Consider the following 14,259-nt stretch of genomic DNA (forward strand, 5'->3'; position numbering starts at 1 on the left):
TATAAACTTGAAAAGTATATCTTTAAAAAAGAGAGACGAGGGTACCTGCTGATGCTTTCCCTTTCCACACCTGCTTCTCTCTCCCTTCCCACTTGAGAGCTGGGCTCGTAATTGTTTTTAATGATGCGCCTGATGTAGCCGCCCCTGTGATTAAACACTTTAATGTGGTCTTGTTCAGGCAGCGCACAAAGGTTTGAGAGGAGCTCTCTGGCCTTTCACGAACTGCTTATCTCTGGCCTTCCTGGAGGCTGGAAGGGAGGAAGGCAAGGTCTGCATTTGAATTTGAATCGAGCCGATGACTCACTGCACCAGGAGCACCAGCGATTCCTGGAATGCCTGTAGCTGTTTCCAAAGGGCCCTATCCTGCGCTGCCTCCCTCTCCACTGGGGTGGCTTGTTATGGCAGCCTCATGGGCACTCTGCGCTCAGCAGACACCCCCACAACCGAGGTTTTCACAAACCGGTTAAGCAGGAAGATGGTCTGCATCAGGTCTGGTCCTAACATTAGTGAGGTTTAGGCCTGGGCAAACTATCAATGAGTGAGAGCAGTGAGAGATTTTACTTTCTTGGGCTCCATGATCACTGCAGATGGAGACAGCAGCCACAAATTTAAAAGACGCCTGCCTCTTGGGAGAAAAGCAATGACAAACCTAGACAGCATCTTAAAAAGCAGAGACATCACCTTGCCAACAAAGGTCCGTATACTTAAAGCTCTGGTTTTCCCAGTAGTGATGTATGGAAGTGAGAGCTGGACCATAAAGAAGGCTGATCGCCGAAGAATGGATGTTTTTGAATTCTGGTGCTGGAGGAGACTCTTGAGAGTCCCATGGACTGCAAGAAGATCAAACCTATCCCTTCTTAAGAGTTTGAATTTGATATCCCACTTTATCACTACCCTAAGGAGTCTCAAAGCAGCTAACAATCTCCTTTCCCTTCCTCCCCCGCAACAAACACTCTGTGAGGTGAGTGAGGCTGAAAGACTTCAGAGAAGTGTGACTAGCCCAAGGTCACCCAGCAGCTGCAGGTGGAGGACCGGGGAATCGAACCCGGTTCACCTGATTACGAGTCCACTGCTCTTAACCACTACACCACACTGGCTCTTAAGGAAATCAGCCCTGAATGCTCACTGGAAGGACAGATCCTGAAGCTGAGGCTCCAATAATTTGGCCACATCATGAGAAGAGAAGACTCCCTGGAAAAGACCCTGATGTTGGGAAAGATGGAGGGCGCAAGGAGAAGGGGACGACAAAGGACAAGATGGTTGGACAGTGTCGTTGATGCTACCAGCATGAGTTTGACCAAACTGTGGGAGGCAGTGGAAGACAGGAGTGCCTGGAGTGCTCTGGTCCAGGGGGTCACGAAGAGTCAGACACAACTAAACGACTAAACAACAACAACAATCTGTCAATATATCATCCAAAACCGGTTTGAAGTGTGTGTCACGATAACCCGCCTCATAATTTTGAACCTGCCAATGTATCGCGAATCATGGTGTATGTGTCTGCTATGAAAAAATGGATGGGACGCGGGTGGCGCTGTGGGTAAAACCTCAGTGCCTAGGACTTGCTGATTGTCACGTCAGCGGTTCGAATCCCCGCGGCGGGGGTGCTCTCCCGTTGCTTGGTCCCAGCGCCTGCCAACCTAGCAGTTCGAAAGCACCCCCGGGTGCAAGTAGATAAATAGGGACCGCTTAGTAGCGGGAAGGTAAACGGCATTTCCATGTGCTGCGTTGGCTCGCCAGATGCAGCTTGACACGCTGGCCACGTGACCGGGAAGTGTCTGCGGACAGCGCTGGCTCCCCGCCTATAGAATGAGATGAGTGCACAATCCTAGAGTCTGGCAAGACTGGCCCGTACGGGCAGGGGTACCTTTACCTATGAAAAAATCACGATGTGCCAAAATGTTTAAAACATTTAACACGATGTGCCAAAATGTTTAAAACAAAAAATGAATGTTGAAAATGCAAGGAAAAGGAAGGTACTTTTTACCATATGTGGTGGACATGTAAAGAGGTAAAAGCATTCTGGGAAATGATATATAATGAGTTAAAGAAAATGTTTAAAAACACTGTTGTTTTTATTGGGTATAGTGGGTAGAGAGATACCGAGACAAGATAAAAGATTCTTCTTATATGCAACAACTGTGGCAAGAATTTTGTTAGCCCAAAGATGGAAACACCAGGAGTTACCAACAAAGGAAGAGTGGCAGATGAAAATGATGGACTTTGCAGAACTGGCGAAACTGGGGGAAAGAATCCGGAACCAGCGAGACCAAGCATTCCCAAAGGACTGGAACAAATTTATATTATATTTGAAAGACAACTGTAAGCAATTAACATCATTAACAGGGTTATCTGCAGATCTGTAAGGTGAAATTGCTACCTATGCAGGTTGAGTAATATAATATTTTAGGTAATGATATAACAAGGCTAGGAAACGAAGCGAAATGTAAAGATGTAAAGTTTAATTTTGCAAACCGTCAGACGGGAGGGAGGGAAGTCGTTGGGCTCAGTCGAGCCAGAGAGAGAAAACAAGAGGGTTACGATGTTACGCAATGTGATTATATGTAAATCCAATAAAAATCATTTAGAAAAAAAGAAAATGTGTCTCTCCATTCCAGCAGCCCCCGTTAGCTCAGCCGGCTCAGCTCTCCCTACGTCCTGCAGCGGGGCAGAGAATCGCGAGAGCAGGCGCCGGCAAAAATCACAACGTGGGTGGAACCGGTCAGCCAGCGAATGCCTCCATCCTTATTTCAGACGTTGCGGTAGATCAATATATTGCAATGCTTAGCTGGCGATATATCATGCTGCTGAAAGCCACCTAGCCTTGGTGAGGTTGATGCTTCTGGTGGCAGCTGATGCCACCGGGGAAGAAGACTTCTACACACGGCACATAGTTGGAACGGCGTAACTCTCTCCTGCAGGAGGCAGTGAGGACTCTGCCATTGTTATGTACTGAGTTGAATAGGATCCAAACTGCAGCAGTCTGATTGCTCCTAGAACAATAGGATTCAGAATGCAGCAGTCTGATTGGTCCGCAGGAGCCACCCAATCCAGCTCCAGGTGGAAGTGAATCTGCAGCCTGATTGGCCTACAGGAGAATTCCGGAATTAGCCAATCATGTGGGGCCCATTGTGGCTCTGAGCAAAGCTGAGGTTTCTAGAAGGAGTGTTGAACTGTAGGCATTGAAAGTCTTCAGACCGTTGAGTAATAAACAGTGTTTATCCTTCCAGGCATGGAGCGTAAGTCTCTTGGTGGCCATAAAGACTTGCAAAACCCAGATAAAGCTGCTTTGGAGCCCTGGAGGGCAGTGGGTTGAGGAAGGCTGATCTTTGCCAAGTTTACAAGAAACCTTTCCCCTCCCTTGCCGATTCCTGTGCTCCCATGGGGTTGAGATGGATGACGGGTCCCTTCCAGCTCTACAATTTTATGGAACTAAGAGCACCCAGGCCCCTTTTGGCTGCTGGCGGGTAACTGAGCGATTAGGGCCGGGCGGCTATAAAGCGGGAATTGAACAAAGCCTGCCTGGTTTTCCGCCACAAGCCTTGTAAATCTTTCTTTCTAAATGCTGCGTAAGATGGATGAGCCTCTGAAAACTAGACATGGTCCAGCACAGCAGTAGGGAAGATCATCCAAATTCTCCCTTAAGCTCCTCTCGGGGCCATCTGTCGGCCAAAGAAGGGCTCAGCTTAGGTTGCCTTTGTTAGTCTGGCCTCCTTTCTTCAAAGCTGTTGTTTTTGTCGTTTTAATTTGAAGTTGATCAAGGAAGAGTTTACAGAGAGCAGAGCTCACCCCTGCCCAATTTTTATTAGCAAAGCCCTCCTTACTCTGGGAGTAACTTGGCAGCAAATGTCAGCAGCAGAGCGCAGGTTGGGCATATAAGACACCCCACATCCTACTGGAGGTTTGGGTAAACAGTGGAACAGTTTGTCTGCATGCAGGTTCAGACCCCAGTAGGACTGGGTGATATATCAATATATCGCCAGAAACAGGTTTGAAGTCCATATTGTGAATTTGGTTTCATAATTTTTGACCTGCCAATATGTCTCGAATAACAATAATAATAATAATAGTCATACCTCAAGTTGAATGTGCTTCGGGTTGAGGGCGTTCGAGTTGCACTCCGCAGCAACCCGGAAGTAACGGAGGATGTTTCTGCCTGGTTTTGCTGCTCACGCATGCGCAGACGCTCAAAATGACGTCATGCGCAGAAGCAGCAAAACGCGTCGCGTCTTGCGTTCCATTCGGGATGCAAACAGGGCTCCGGAACGGATCCCATTCGCATCCCGAGGTAATAATAATAATATATTACTTATACTCTGCCCATCTGGCTGGGTTTCCCCAGCCACTCTGGGCGGCTTCCAACAAAATATTAAAAATACAATAAAACATCAAACATTAAAAACTTTCCCTAAACAGGGCTGCCTTTAGATGTCTTCTGGAGAGCCAGTGTGGTGTAGTGGTTAAGAGCGGTAGTCTCGTAATCTGGGGAACCGGGTTCGCGTCTCCGCTCCTCCACATGCAGCTGCTGGGTGACCTTGGGCCAGTCACACTTCTCTGAAGTCTCTCAGCCCCACTCACCTCACAGAGTGTTTGTTGTGGGGGAGGAAGGGAAAGGAGAATGTTAGCCGCTTTGAGACTCCTTAAAGGGAGTGAAAGGCGGGATATCAAATCCAAACTCTTCTTCTTCTTCTTCTTCTTCTTCTTCTTCTTCTTCTTCTTCTTCTTCTTCTTCTTCTAAAAGCCAGGTAGTTGTTTATTTCCTTGACATCTGACGGGAGGGCGTTCCACAGGGTGGGCGCCACCATCGAGAAGGCCCTCTGCCTGGTTCCCTGTAACTTCTTGCAATGAGGGAACCGCCAGGAGGCCCTCGGAGCTGGACCTCAGTGTCCAGGCTGGACGATGGGGGTGGAGACGCTCCTTCAGGTATACTGGGCTGAGGCTGCTTAGGGCTTTCAAGGTCAGCACCAACACCTTGAATTGTGCTTGGAAATGTACTGGGAGCCAATGTAGATCTTTCAGGACTGGTGTTATGTGGTCTCGGCGGCCACTCCCAGTCACCAGTCTAGCTGCCGCATTCTGGATTAGTTGTAGTTTCCAGGTCACCTTCAGCCCCACATAGAGTGCATTGCAGTAGTCCAAGCGGGAGATAACTAGAGCATGCACCACTCTGGCCAGACAGTCTGCGGGCAGGTGGTGTCTCATCCTGCATACCAGATGGAGCTGGTAGACAGCTGCCCTGGACACAGAACTGATGATCTAAATCCTATATCAGTTACGTCACAGTGTTTAGATGGTGATAGATCATGAAGCTGAAAAGCAGATATCGCCTAGCCTTAACCCTCAGTGGCATCTTCAGGTAGGGATTGTGGAGACACCAACCCATTGCTGCCAGCCAGTGTAGGCAGTACTGAGGCAGATGGACCTGTGGTCTGACTCAGCCGCTTCCTATGCTCCTACAAACCGCTGTCTAAAAACTCTGGAGAGTTGCTGCCAGCCAGGGATGATGCTGGCTCAATGGTTGGGATGGGACAGATTTCTGTGCTCCATTGAAGTGGCGGCAGTGGTTGCTGTTATGTGCAATTGCTGCGTGTGGTGTTTTACAAGAAAGTAGGAGCCTGTTGGATCAGGCCAGTGGCCCATTGAGTCCAGAATCCTCTTCTCACAGTGGCTAACAGGATGCCCACTATGGCAAACCCTCAAAGCAGGAGTCAAACGCAAGAGCAATTCTACTCTCCAGCAACTGACACTGAGAAGCATCGCTGCCTCGACTGTGGGGTTATTTATTATTTACTTGTTTAGATTATGTATTTATTCATTAACGTTATATACAGTCATACCTCGGGATAAATACGCTTCAGGATAAGTATTTTCGGGTTGCGCTCCGCGGCGACCCGGAAGTAACGGAGTGCGTTACTTCCGGGTTTTACCGCTCGCGCATGCACAGTCAAATGACGTAATGCGCAGAAGCGGCGAAACGCAACCTGCGCAGTCGCGTCTTATGTTCTGTTCAGGATGCGAACGGGTCTCCGGAACGGATCCCGTTCACATCCCGAGGTACCACTGTACCACCTTTTTTAGAAATTTTAATAAGCATCTTTGTTGATTTAAAATACTATCATACAAATACATTACAAATGGTTACAACAGAGTTTCGCACGCAAATGGAAAAAAGAATAAAAATAAAAATAAAGAGCAAAAAAGAGTTAACATTAAAATAAAAGAATATCGGTTGTATTATCATATCATGACCAATAAAGTCTTTTGGAACAAAAACTTCCGATCATTCTCATTGTACTTTTTCTAATGTCTTGATTTTATCGCAGAGTTTATTTTATAGCTTTTCCTGCATATTCTTCTAAGATATTTTCCCCCATTTATTTATTATACACAAGTATCATTCAATTCTGCCAGGATAGTTTCATTTTTACAGTGTGATCTTATATACTCCTTGAATAATATCCATTCTCTATATACTTTTTGATTTAGGACTCCCCTAACTTTTCCAGTCAGCTTTGCTAAATGAAAATACTCTACCATGAGTGTTTGCCAAGTCTATTATTGTTGGTGTTGTTTCACATTTCCAACTTCTGGCTACGAGTATTCTTGCAATCATAATTATGTATTATGATTGAATACATAAACAGTGGTCTTGTGTTTTGCTTTATTTCTGTTGGTAATATTCCTAGAAGGAAAACCTCCAGTCCTTTTTTTGATGTTAAGTTTAAATAATTTTTTTAATTCGTCGTATATGTTATTCCAAAACTCGCTTATAACCATACAAGTCCACCACTATATACCGCCTTTCATCATGAGACCACAAAGCAGTTTACAACATAAAAACAAATAATATTAAAAATCACACACACACACACACACACACACACACACACACACACTTTAAAAGGCCCTATGTGTATTAATGGCTGAAGGCCTGGTTGAAGGGGAATGTTTTCTCCTAGCATCTGAAAATATATAGTGAAGGTGTCAGGCGAGCCTCCCTGGGGAGAGCGTTCCACGAGCGGGGACCCACCGCAGAAAAGGCCCCGCCTCGTGTTTTCACTAGATGCGATCCTGCCGTCATGCCTCTCACAGCCCATCTGCTCTGCTCACATTTTAAGTGGCTGATGGCGCTTGCGCGACTGTGTGTGCATAATAATAATAATAATTTATTATTTGTACCCCGCCCATCTGGCTGTGTTTCCCCAGCCACTCTGGGCGGCCTCCAACAAAGATGAAAAATACACTAAAATGTCACATATTAAGAACTTCCCTGAACAGGGCTGCCTTCAGATGTCTTCTGAATGTCAGGTAGTTGTTTATCGCTTTGGCATCTGATGGGAGGGCATTCCACAGGGCGGGTGCCACTACCGAGAAGGCCCTCTGCCTGGTTCCCTGTAACTTGGCCTCTCGCAGTGAGGGAACCGCCAGAAGGCCCTCGGAGCTGGACCTCAGCATCCGGGCTGGATGATGGGGGTGGAGACGCTCCTTCAGATATACTGCATGCGGACATCGGTTGATAACATAGTGAGAAACCTTACTGTTGAATCAGCTGGGTGCTGACAGCCGCCTTATTATGCCTTTGTGTCTCCTCTCTGCAGCTCACAGTCTACCTGGGCAAGAGGGACTTCGTGGACCACATAGATGTCGTCGATCCAGTGGGTAAGTGAGCTCTTAGCTGGGTCCGGCGCCCGCTGAAGTGCCGCAGAGAGGCACGCCCTCAGGCGCTGCTCTCTTGAGGCATCCGTCTCGTGGGTCCGGGAGATGGTCCTACAGACCTGTGATGCAGCTGCCTTGCCGAAGCGAAAAAGGATTGCTTCATTGCAGAGGGTTCGGCCAGATGGCCCCCGTGGTCCCTTCTGCAATTCTGTGATGCTATTGTTCTATGGTGTGAATGCTCAGATGGGAGATTACCTGGGAGGAGGGGAAAAGCAACAACAACCTCAGGCACTGATTCTTTAAGAAGTCACCGTTCTTCTTTACATTCATATGTGATGTCATTTCGCGGCATCGTAGTGAAGGCGGTGAAGGTCCTTTGTGAGTGCCTGGAGGCGGTTGGAGGATGGATGGCGGCTAACAGATTGAGGTTGAATCCTGACAAGACAGAAGTACTGTTTTGGGGGGACAGGAGGCGGGCTGGTGTGGAGGACTCACTGGTCCTGAATGGGGTAACTGTGCCCCTGAAGGACCAGGTGCGCAGCCTGGGAGTCATTTTGGACTCACAGCTGTCCATGGAGGCGCAGGTCAATTCTGTATCCAGGGCAACTGTGTCCATTGTTCTGCCTGGACACTGAGGTCCAGCTCCGAGGGCCTTCTGGCGGTTCCCTCCCTGCGAGAAGTGAAGCTACAGGGAACCAGGCAGAGGGCCTTCTCAGTAGTGGCACTCGCCCTGTGGAACGCCCTCCCACCAGATGTCAAAGAGAACAACAACTACCAGACTTTTAGAAGACATCTGAAGGCAGCCTTGTTTAGGGAAGCTTTTAATGTTTAATAGACTATTGTATTATAACATTCTGTTAGAAGCTGGCCAGAGTGGCTGGGGTATAAATAATAAATAATAAATAAATTATTACACTGGGCAACAATTTTTTACTTTTTGAATGTTGTCTAGATTTCTACAACTGATTTAGGGTATTTTTGCAGTGCTGAATCAGGAAATGGCATCCGTTTCTCTCCATCAGGTCAGGTTTTCTGTAAACTGAATGGTGGGCATTGATAAAGGTAAGTATGCATAAATTGCATGTTGCACCACCATTTTTCAAACTTCAGGGCTTGAACTTCCGTTTCTTGGAACTCCTGGAATGCTCAGTGGCAGGGAGGTCTCTCTTCAGAGTCCAACAGTAGTCAGCCATCATGACTGCGTCCCAGCGACCCTGATACCTGGTCTCCATCTCTTTCATGTCCTGATGGAATCTCTCCCCCTGCTCGTCACTCATTGAACCCAGGTTCTCAGGAAACCGGTCCATATGTGAAAATAGGTAGTGCATCTTGACGCTCATGTTGCAGCCCAGGTTTCTGAAAGCAGTCAGCATGTTGTTGACAAGTTCTGCGTAGTTTCTGGCCTTATTGTTGCCAAGAAAGTTCTTCACTACCAGAACAAATGCCTTCCACGCTTCCAGTTCCACTTCGTTCATTGAGTTTCCGAATTCTGGATCTCTGATAAGCTGATGGATCTGAGGACCGTCAAAGATGCCAGCTTTCAACTTCTCCATGGTCAATCCTGGAAAAACCTGGCACAGGTAAATGAAGCAGTCACCATCCTTGTCCAGAGCCTTGGTGAACTGCTTGATTAAGCCGAGCTTGATGTGCAGTGGTGGGAAGAGTATTCTGTCTCTGTCCACCAGAGGGTCGTTGATGACGTTCCTTTCTTTGCAAGGCACCAATTACTCCCGCACAGGCCAGTCCTTCTTTGTGTAATGCTGAGCATGGTCCCTACTATCCCACATGCACAGAAAACATGGGTACTTGGTGAAGCCAGACTGTTGTCCCAACAAAAAGTTCACCATCTTCAGGTCAACACAAATAAACCACTTATGCTGATCATAACCAATTTTCTCCAGCACATACTTCACCGCTTCATAGTTCTCCTTCAGTGTACTCGAGTGAGCCAGGGGTATGGAGGCAAACTGGTTGCCGTTGTGTAGCAGAACACATTTCAGTGATCACTTGCTGCTGTCAATGAACAGTCTCCAATCTTTGGGTTCGTACTGTGGCACTCCAAGCTTGAGCAGAAGCTGCGCAATATCTGCACAGTACACCAAGTCCTTCTCTTCCGAGAAAAAACGGAGGTACTCTTGATGCCTGTTGCGGAAGAAGCTGATGCGAGCACTGTCAGAGAGGAGGTTTTTTTCCTTCAATCTGGATGCCAACAGTTCGGCAGAGTCCTTTGACAAGCTGAGGTCGCGAAATAGATCATTCAACTCCTTTTGGGAAAATGGATGTGGAGCATCATCTTCAAGAACCACTTCTTCTTCTTCATGTCCTTCAACACTGGAGGCCTCTTTGTCACTAATGTCAGGATGTTCTCCGAAGATAGGCACTGGAATTTCATCACAATGAGCTACAGGACGATGTGTTGATTGAAGATCAGGATACTTGAGGCTGCTCCGGTTCTTTCTGTTGATCCCAGTCACATCAACAGCACACCAATTTATAGAAGATTTCGAGGTTTTATGACTTCAAACTGATCCCTTTTTGACATAATCACCCAGAACTATCGGACCTGAATACTTCTTGTCTTTAAAATAATCATTTCCAATCAAAACAATTATTCGACATGGCATTTTACCCCCACCAACTTCTTCTAAAATGCTCCACACAAGCGTACATGTGAACAAAAACGTAAAAAAAGACATGTGGCCATAGCTCAAGAACTTGACCTGATTGAGCAAAACCAATGTGATTTTTGGATTCAGCGCATCAGATTCATCCTAAATCAGCTGAAAAAATGCAGACAACAAATTTGTTGTTGACCAGTGTTGTTGTTGTTGTTGTTGTTGTTGTTGTTGTTATCTCAGCAAGGCAGTGGGGCTTCCCAGGCTGCCCCTGTGGGGCTGGGACCTGGGACCGGCTGGGGTGAAAACAGTTCATGTCGTCCGAGGAAGCACGTGTCGATGGTGGCACTCATCTCTCGGTTTCTGGGAAGATCACAAATCTTACTCATGGTCTGGGGCATTCCAAGCTTCTGCTGTGAGTCACGCTTAGGCTGCAGATGAGAAACCCACTCTGGCCAAAGGGGTGAATGAAATAATTCACACAAAATGCAGTCTGGTTGTATTCAGGCACAGCTCTATCTATCACGCTGCTTCTTAGTTACAGAGTTCTTGGGATGGAAAGATAGAGGGAGAGATGAGGAGTTAAACATCACTGGGCTGAAGCCCAGAGCAGGTGGAGAGGCCCTCCGGCCCCCTCTCTCCCGCTCTCATAGAAATCATCAGATTGTTGAATTGGAAGGTATCTAGTCCAGGAATCACAGGTGAATAATTCCTGATAGATGACCATCCAACCTCTGCTTAAAAACCTCCGAGGAAGGGGAGTCCACAACCTCTGGAGGGAGACTGTTCCACCGTTGAACAGCTCTTACTGCCAGAAAGTTCCTCCCGGTGTTTAGTCAAAATCTCCTTTCTCCTCATTGGAATCCATTGTTCTGGGTTCTCGCCTCTCCTACGCAACCTGACGGAACGGCCGGTTGCCTCACACGTTTAGCTGAATCGGATCCTTGTGTTTGTGTGTCTCAGTGGAGAATTCCTTGCAGGGAATTTTAGCTTGCCTTGTTTATCATCCAAATATAAACCTCTAGGTAGGAGGCAAGATGGTGCCACGGGCAGAGACCCCAAATGGTCATTTTCCTCTGCCGTGCCAATTCAGACAGATCCAGGTTTTAAAGCTGATTGGCACCAATTAGCTCCAAAAGTGCCACAGCCCGTACTGGAGTCCGTAGCCCTGTTGCTGCAACAGTGCCAACAGTTCCTTGCTCTGCGGCTTTGTGTGTGTGGTGCTTTCTGCTTCCTCTGGTTATTTATTAAGGCCAGCGGGCTGCACGGAGCCTTCATCACCTCTGATCCGGAGGATTCCTGTTGCGGATGTCGGGTGTTTTGCTTTGTTCTCTGCCCCCCACGCCACCGCCCACTATTTAATTACCGCCCTTCCTCTGGTGGCACATTGAACCAGCAGCGAAGGCTTTTTCCTGTCTGCTCATTTCTCCGCCCTGGAAATCTGCAAAGCCTGACTCATCTCTGCAGCACACTTCCTCTGCTCCGATGGGAGCTGATCCTGCCAATATGACGTTCCCCAGCAGCTCTCAGTTCTGTCCTGTCTTCACAGAACCGTAGAGTTGGAAAGGGACCCTTAGGATCATCTAGTCCAACCCCCAGGGATGCAGGAATTGGCAGCTGTCCCATACGGGGATTGAACCGGCAACCTTGGCGTTATCAACACCACGCTCTAACCACCTGAGCTATTCTCCCCATTTAAGAAATTAATTGGCTCCAGCATTTAGAAGGGGGGAAAGGCTCAAACTTCTCCATCTCATCTGTGCTTCAGAACTTTGAGGTTTCCATATCAGGGGCAAATCCTGATACCGTTGCATATGGGCAGCTTTAGTTACTGCCACAAACCACCCAATCTATGAGTGGCCAAGGTTCCAGGCACTCACCTGGGTTCCTTGGAAGGTCAGCAGAGACTGGCACCTTTAGGATATCTGGTTTTATTTCCACATATATAAACCTGAGCATGATAGGGTTGCGGGTGGCACTGTGGGTTAAACCACAGAGCCTAGGGCTTGCCGATCAGAAGGTCAGCGGTTCGAATCCCTGCAATGGGGTGAGCTCCCGTTGCTCGGTCCCTGCTCCTGCCTACCTAGCAGTTCAAAAGCACGTCAAAGTGCAAGTAGATAAATAGGTACCACTCCAGCGTGAAGGAAAACGGCGTTTCCGTGCACTGCTCTGGTTCGCCAGAAGCGGCTTAGTCGGCTCCCTCGGCCAGTAAAGCGAGATGAGCGCTGCAACCCCAGAGTCGGCCACGACTGGACCTAATGGTCAGGGGTCCTTTACCTTTACCTTAAACCTGAGCATAAGGCACAGGGGCTCACAGCATTGACACCCAAAGAGATCTTGCTTCTCTATTAATCTCAGCTGTGGATCCAGCCCAGAGCAAGCAGATCCTGGTGTCTCCAGCTCCCAGCTGGCTTCCAGCTCAGCTCAAAAACAACCCTCTGGCTTCTCCTACCCAGCAGATAGGTGAGGGGGCTGGAGGAAAGGCCCAGCCGTTTGCCTGAAGGGCACTCTCGCTTAGTCGCAGCTCTTGCAACCCAGCTTATTCTTTGGGGATGCTGTTGAGGACACTGAAGTGGGCAGCGAAGGCCATTGTCCTGCAAATAAACATGTCTGAGCAGCGCAGCAACATCCTCTGTTAGATTCCAACCTTCCCTGGGCACAGGACCCCAAACATTGGAAGGAACTCAGGGCATCATCCAGACTGTGTCCAGTTCTGGGCACCACAGTTCAAGAAGGACACTGACAAACTGGAACGTGTCCAGAGGAGGGCAACCAAAATGGTCAAAGGCCTGGAAACGATGCCTTATGAGGAATGGCTAAGGGAGCTGGGCATGTTTAGCCTGGAGAAGAGGAGGTTAAGGGGTGATATGATAGCCATGTTCAAATATATAAAAGGATGTCACATCGAGGAGGGAGAAAGGTTGTTTTCTGCTGCTCCAGAGAAGCGGACACGGAGCAATGGATCCAAACTACAAGAAAGAAGATTCCACCTAAACATTAGGAAGAACTTCCTGACAGTAAGAGCTGTTCGGCAGTGGAATTTGCTGCCAAGGAGTGTGGTGGAGTCTCCTTCTTTGGAGGTCTTTAAGCAGAGGCTTGACAACCATATGTCAGGAGTGCTCTGATGGTGTTTCCTGCTTGGCAGGGGGTTGGACTCGATGGCCCTTGTGGTCTCTTCCAACTCTATGATTCTATTATTCTATGACTGACCCCACCCCCAGCCCAAAATATGATCGAATTAAAAAATAAATATATATATGTCCGGTAGCACCTTAGAGACCAACTAAGTTTGTTCTGGGTATAAGCTTTTGTGTGCATGCACACTTCTTCAGATACACTGAACCAGAAGTCACCAGATCCTCTATATTGTTGGAGGGTGGAGTGGAGTTTTTCTCAGAAGGGTTGTAGGAGATGGGTGATTGACTCAATGGATATGGTAAACCTGTGGACGACTGTTAATGCCTGCAATTAGTCCTACAGGAAAAGGGAAGGGATAGTATGCAGATGACCAAAAATAACTTTAGCATGTGTAGTGAGACAAGAATCCAGTATCTCTATTCAGACCAGGTCTCTCCATGGTTTTCAGTTTAGTGATAAGTTGTAATTGAGCAACTCCTCTTTCAAGTCTGTTTCTGAAATTCTTTTGTAATAAGACAGCTACTTTGAGATCTTGTATAGAATGTCCTGGGAGATTGAAGTGTTCTCCTACTGGTTTCTCTGTCCTGTGATTCCTGATGTCAGATTTATGTCCATTTATCCTTTGGCGTAGGGTTTGGCCTGTTTGTCCAATATAGAGAGCTGAAGGACACTGCTGGCATTTGATGGCAGACACAATGTTAGAAGATGAGCAATTAAATAGGCCTGAGATGGTGTGTTTGATATTGTTGGGGCCAGTGATGGTGTTGTCCGGGTGTATGTGTCAGCAATGTTGGCATCTGGGTTTATTGCAGGCTCTGGTACCAGTAACAGATAGGTAGCTGTGTTGGTC

The 14,259-nt window shown here is 47.6% G+C and overlaps 1 protein-coding gene across 4 annotated transcripts in view; it reads left to right on the top strand.

The window, feature by feature from the left end:
- ARRB1 (arrestin beta 1) overlaps positions 1–14,259 on the top strand; it is a 143,281-nt gene that overhangs the window by 94,162 nt on the left and 34,860 nt on the right. For all 4 annotated transcript variants that reach the window (XR_014510194.1, XM_083436625.1, XM_083436623.1 and 1 more), the window contains exon 3: positions 7,599–7,659. Coding sequence is in view for 3 of the 4 variants with exons in the window: in XM_083436625.1 (XP_083292751.1) it covers positions 7,599–7,659 (61 nt within the window). In the remaining variant the exon portion in view is untranslated. The remainder of the gene's footprint in view (positions 1–7,598; positions 7,660–14,259) is intronic.

This window comes from Podarcis tiliguerta, assembly GCF_965153285.1.
Source record: "Podarcis tiliguerta genome assembly, chromosome: 4".
Classification (NCBI taxonomy): Eukaryota; Metazoa; Chordata; class Lepidosauria; order Squamata; family Lacertidae; genus Podarcis; species Podarcis tiliguerta.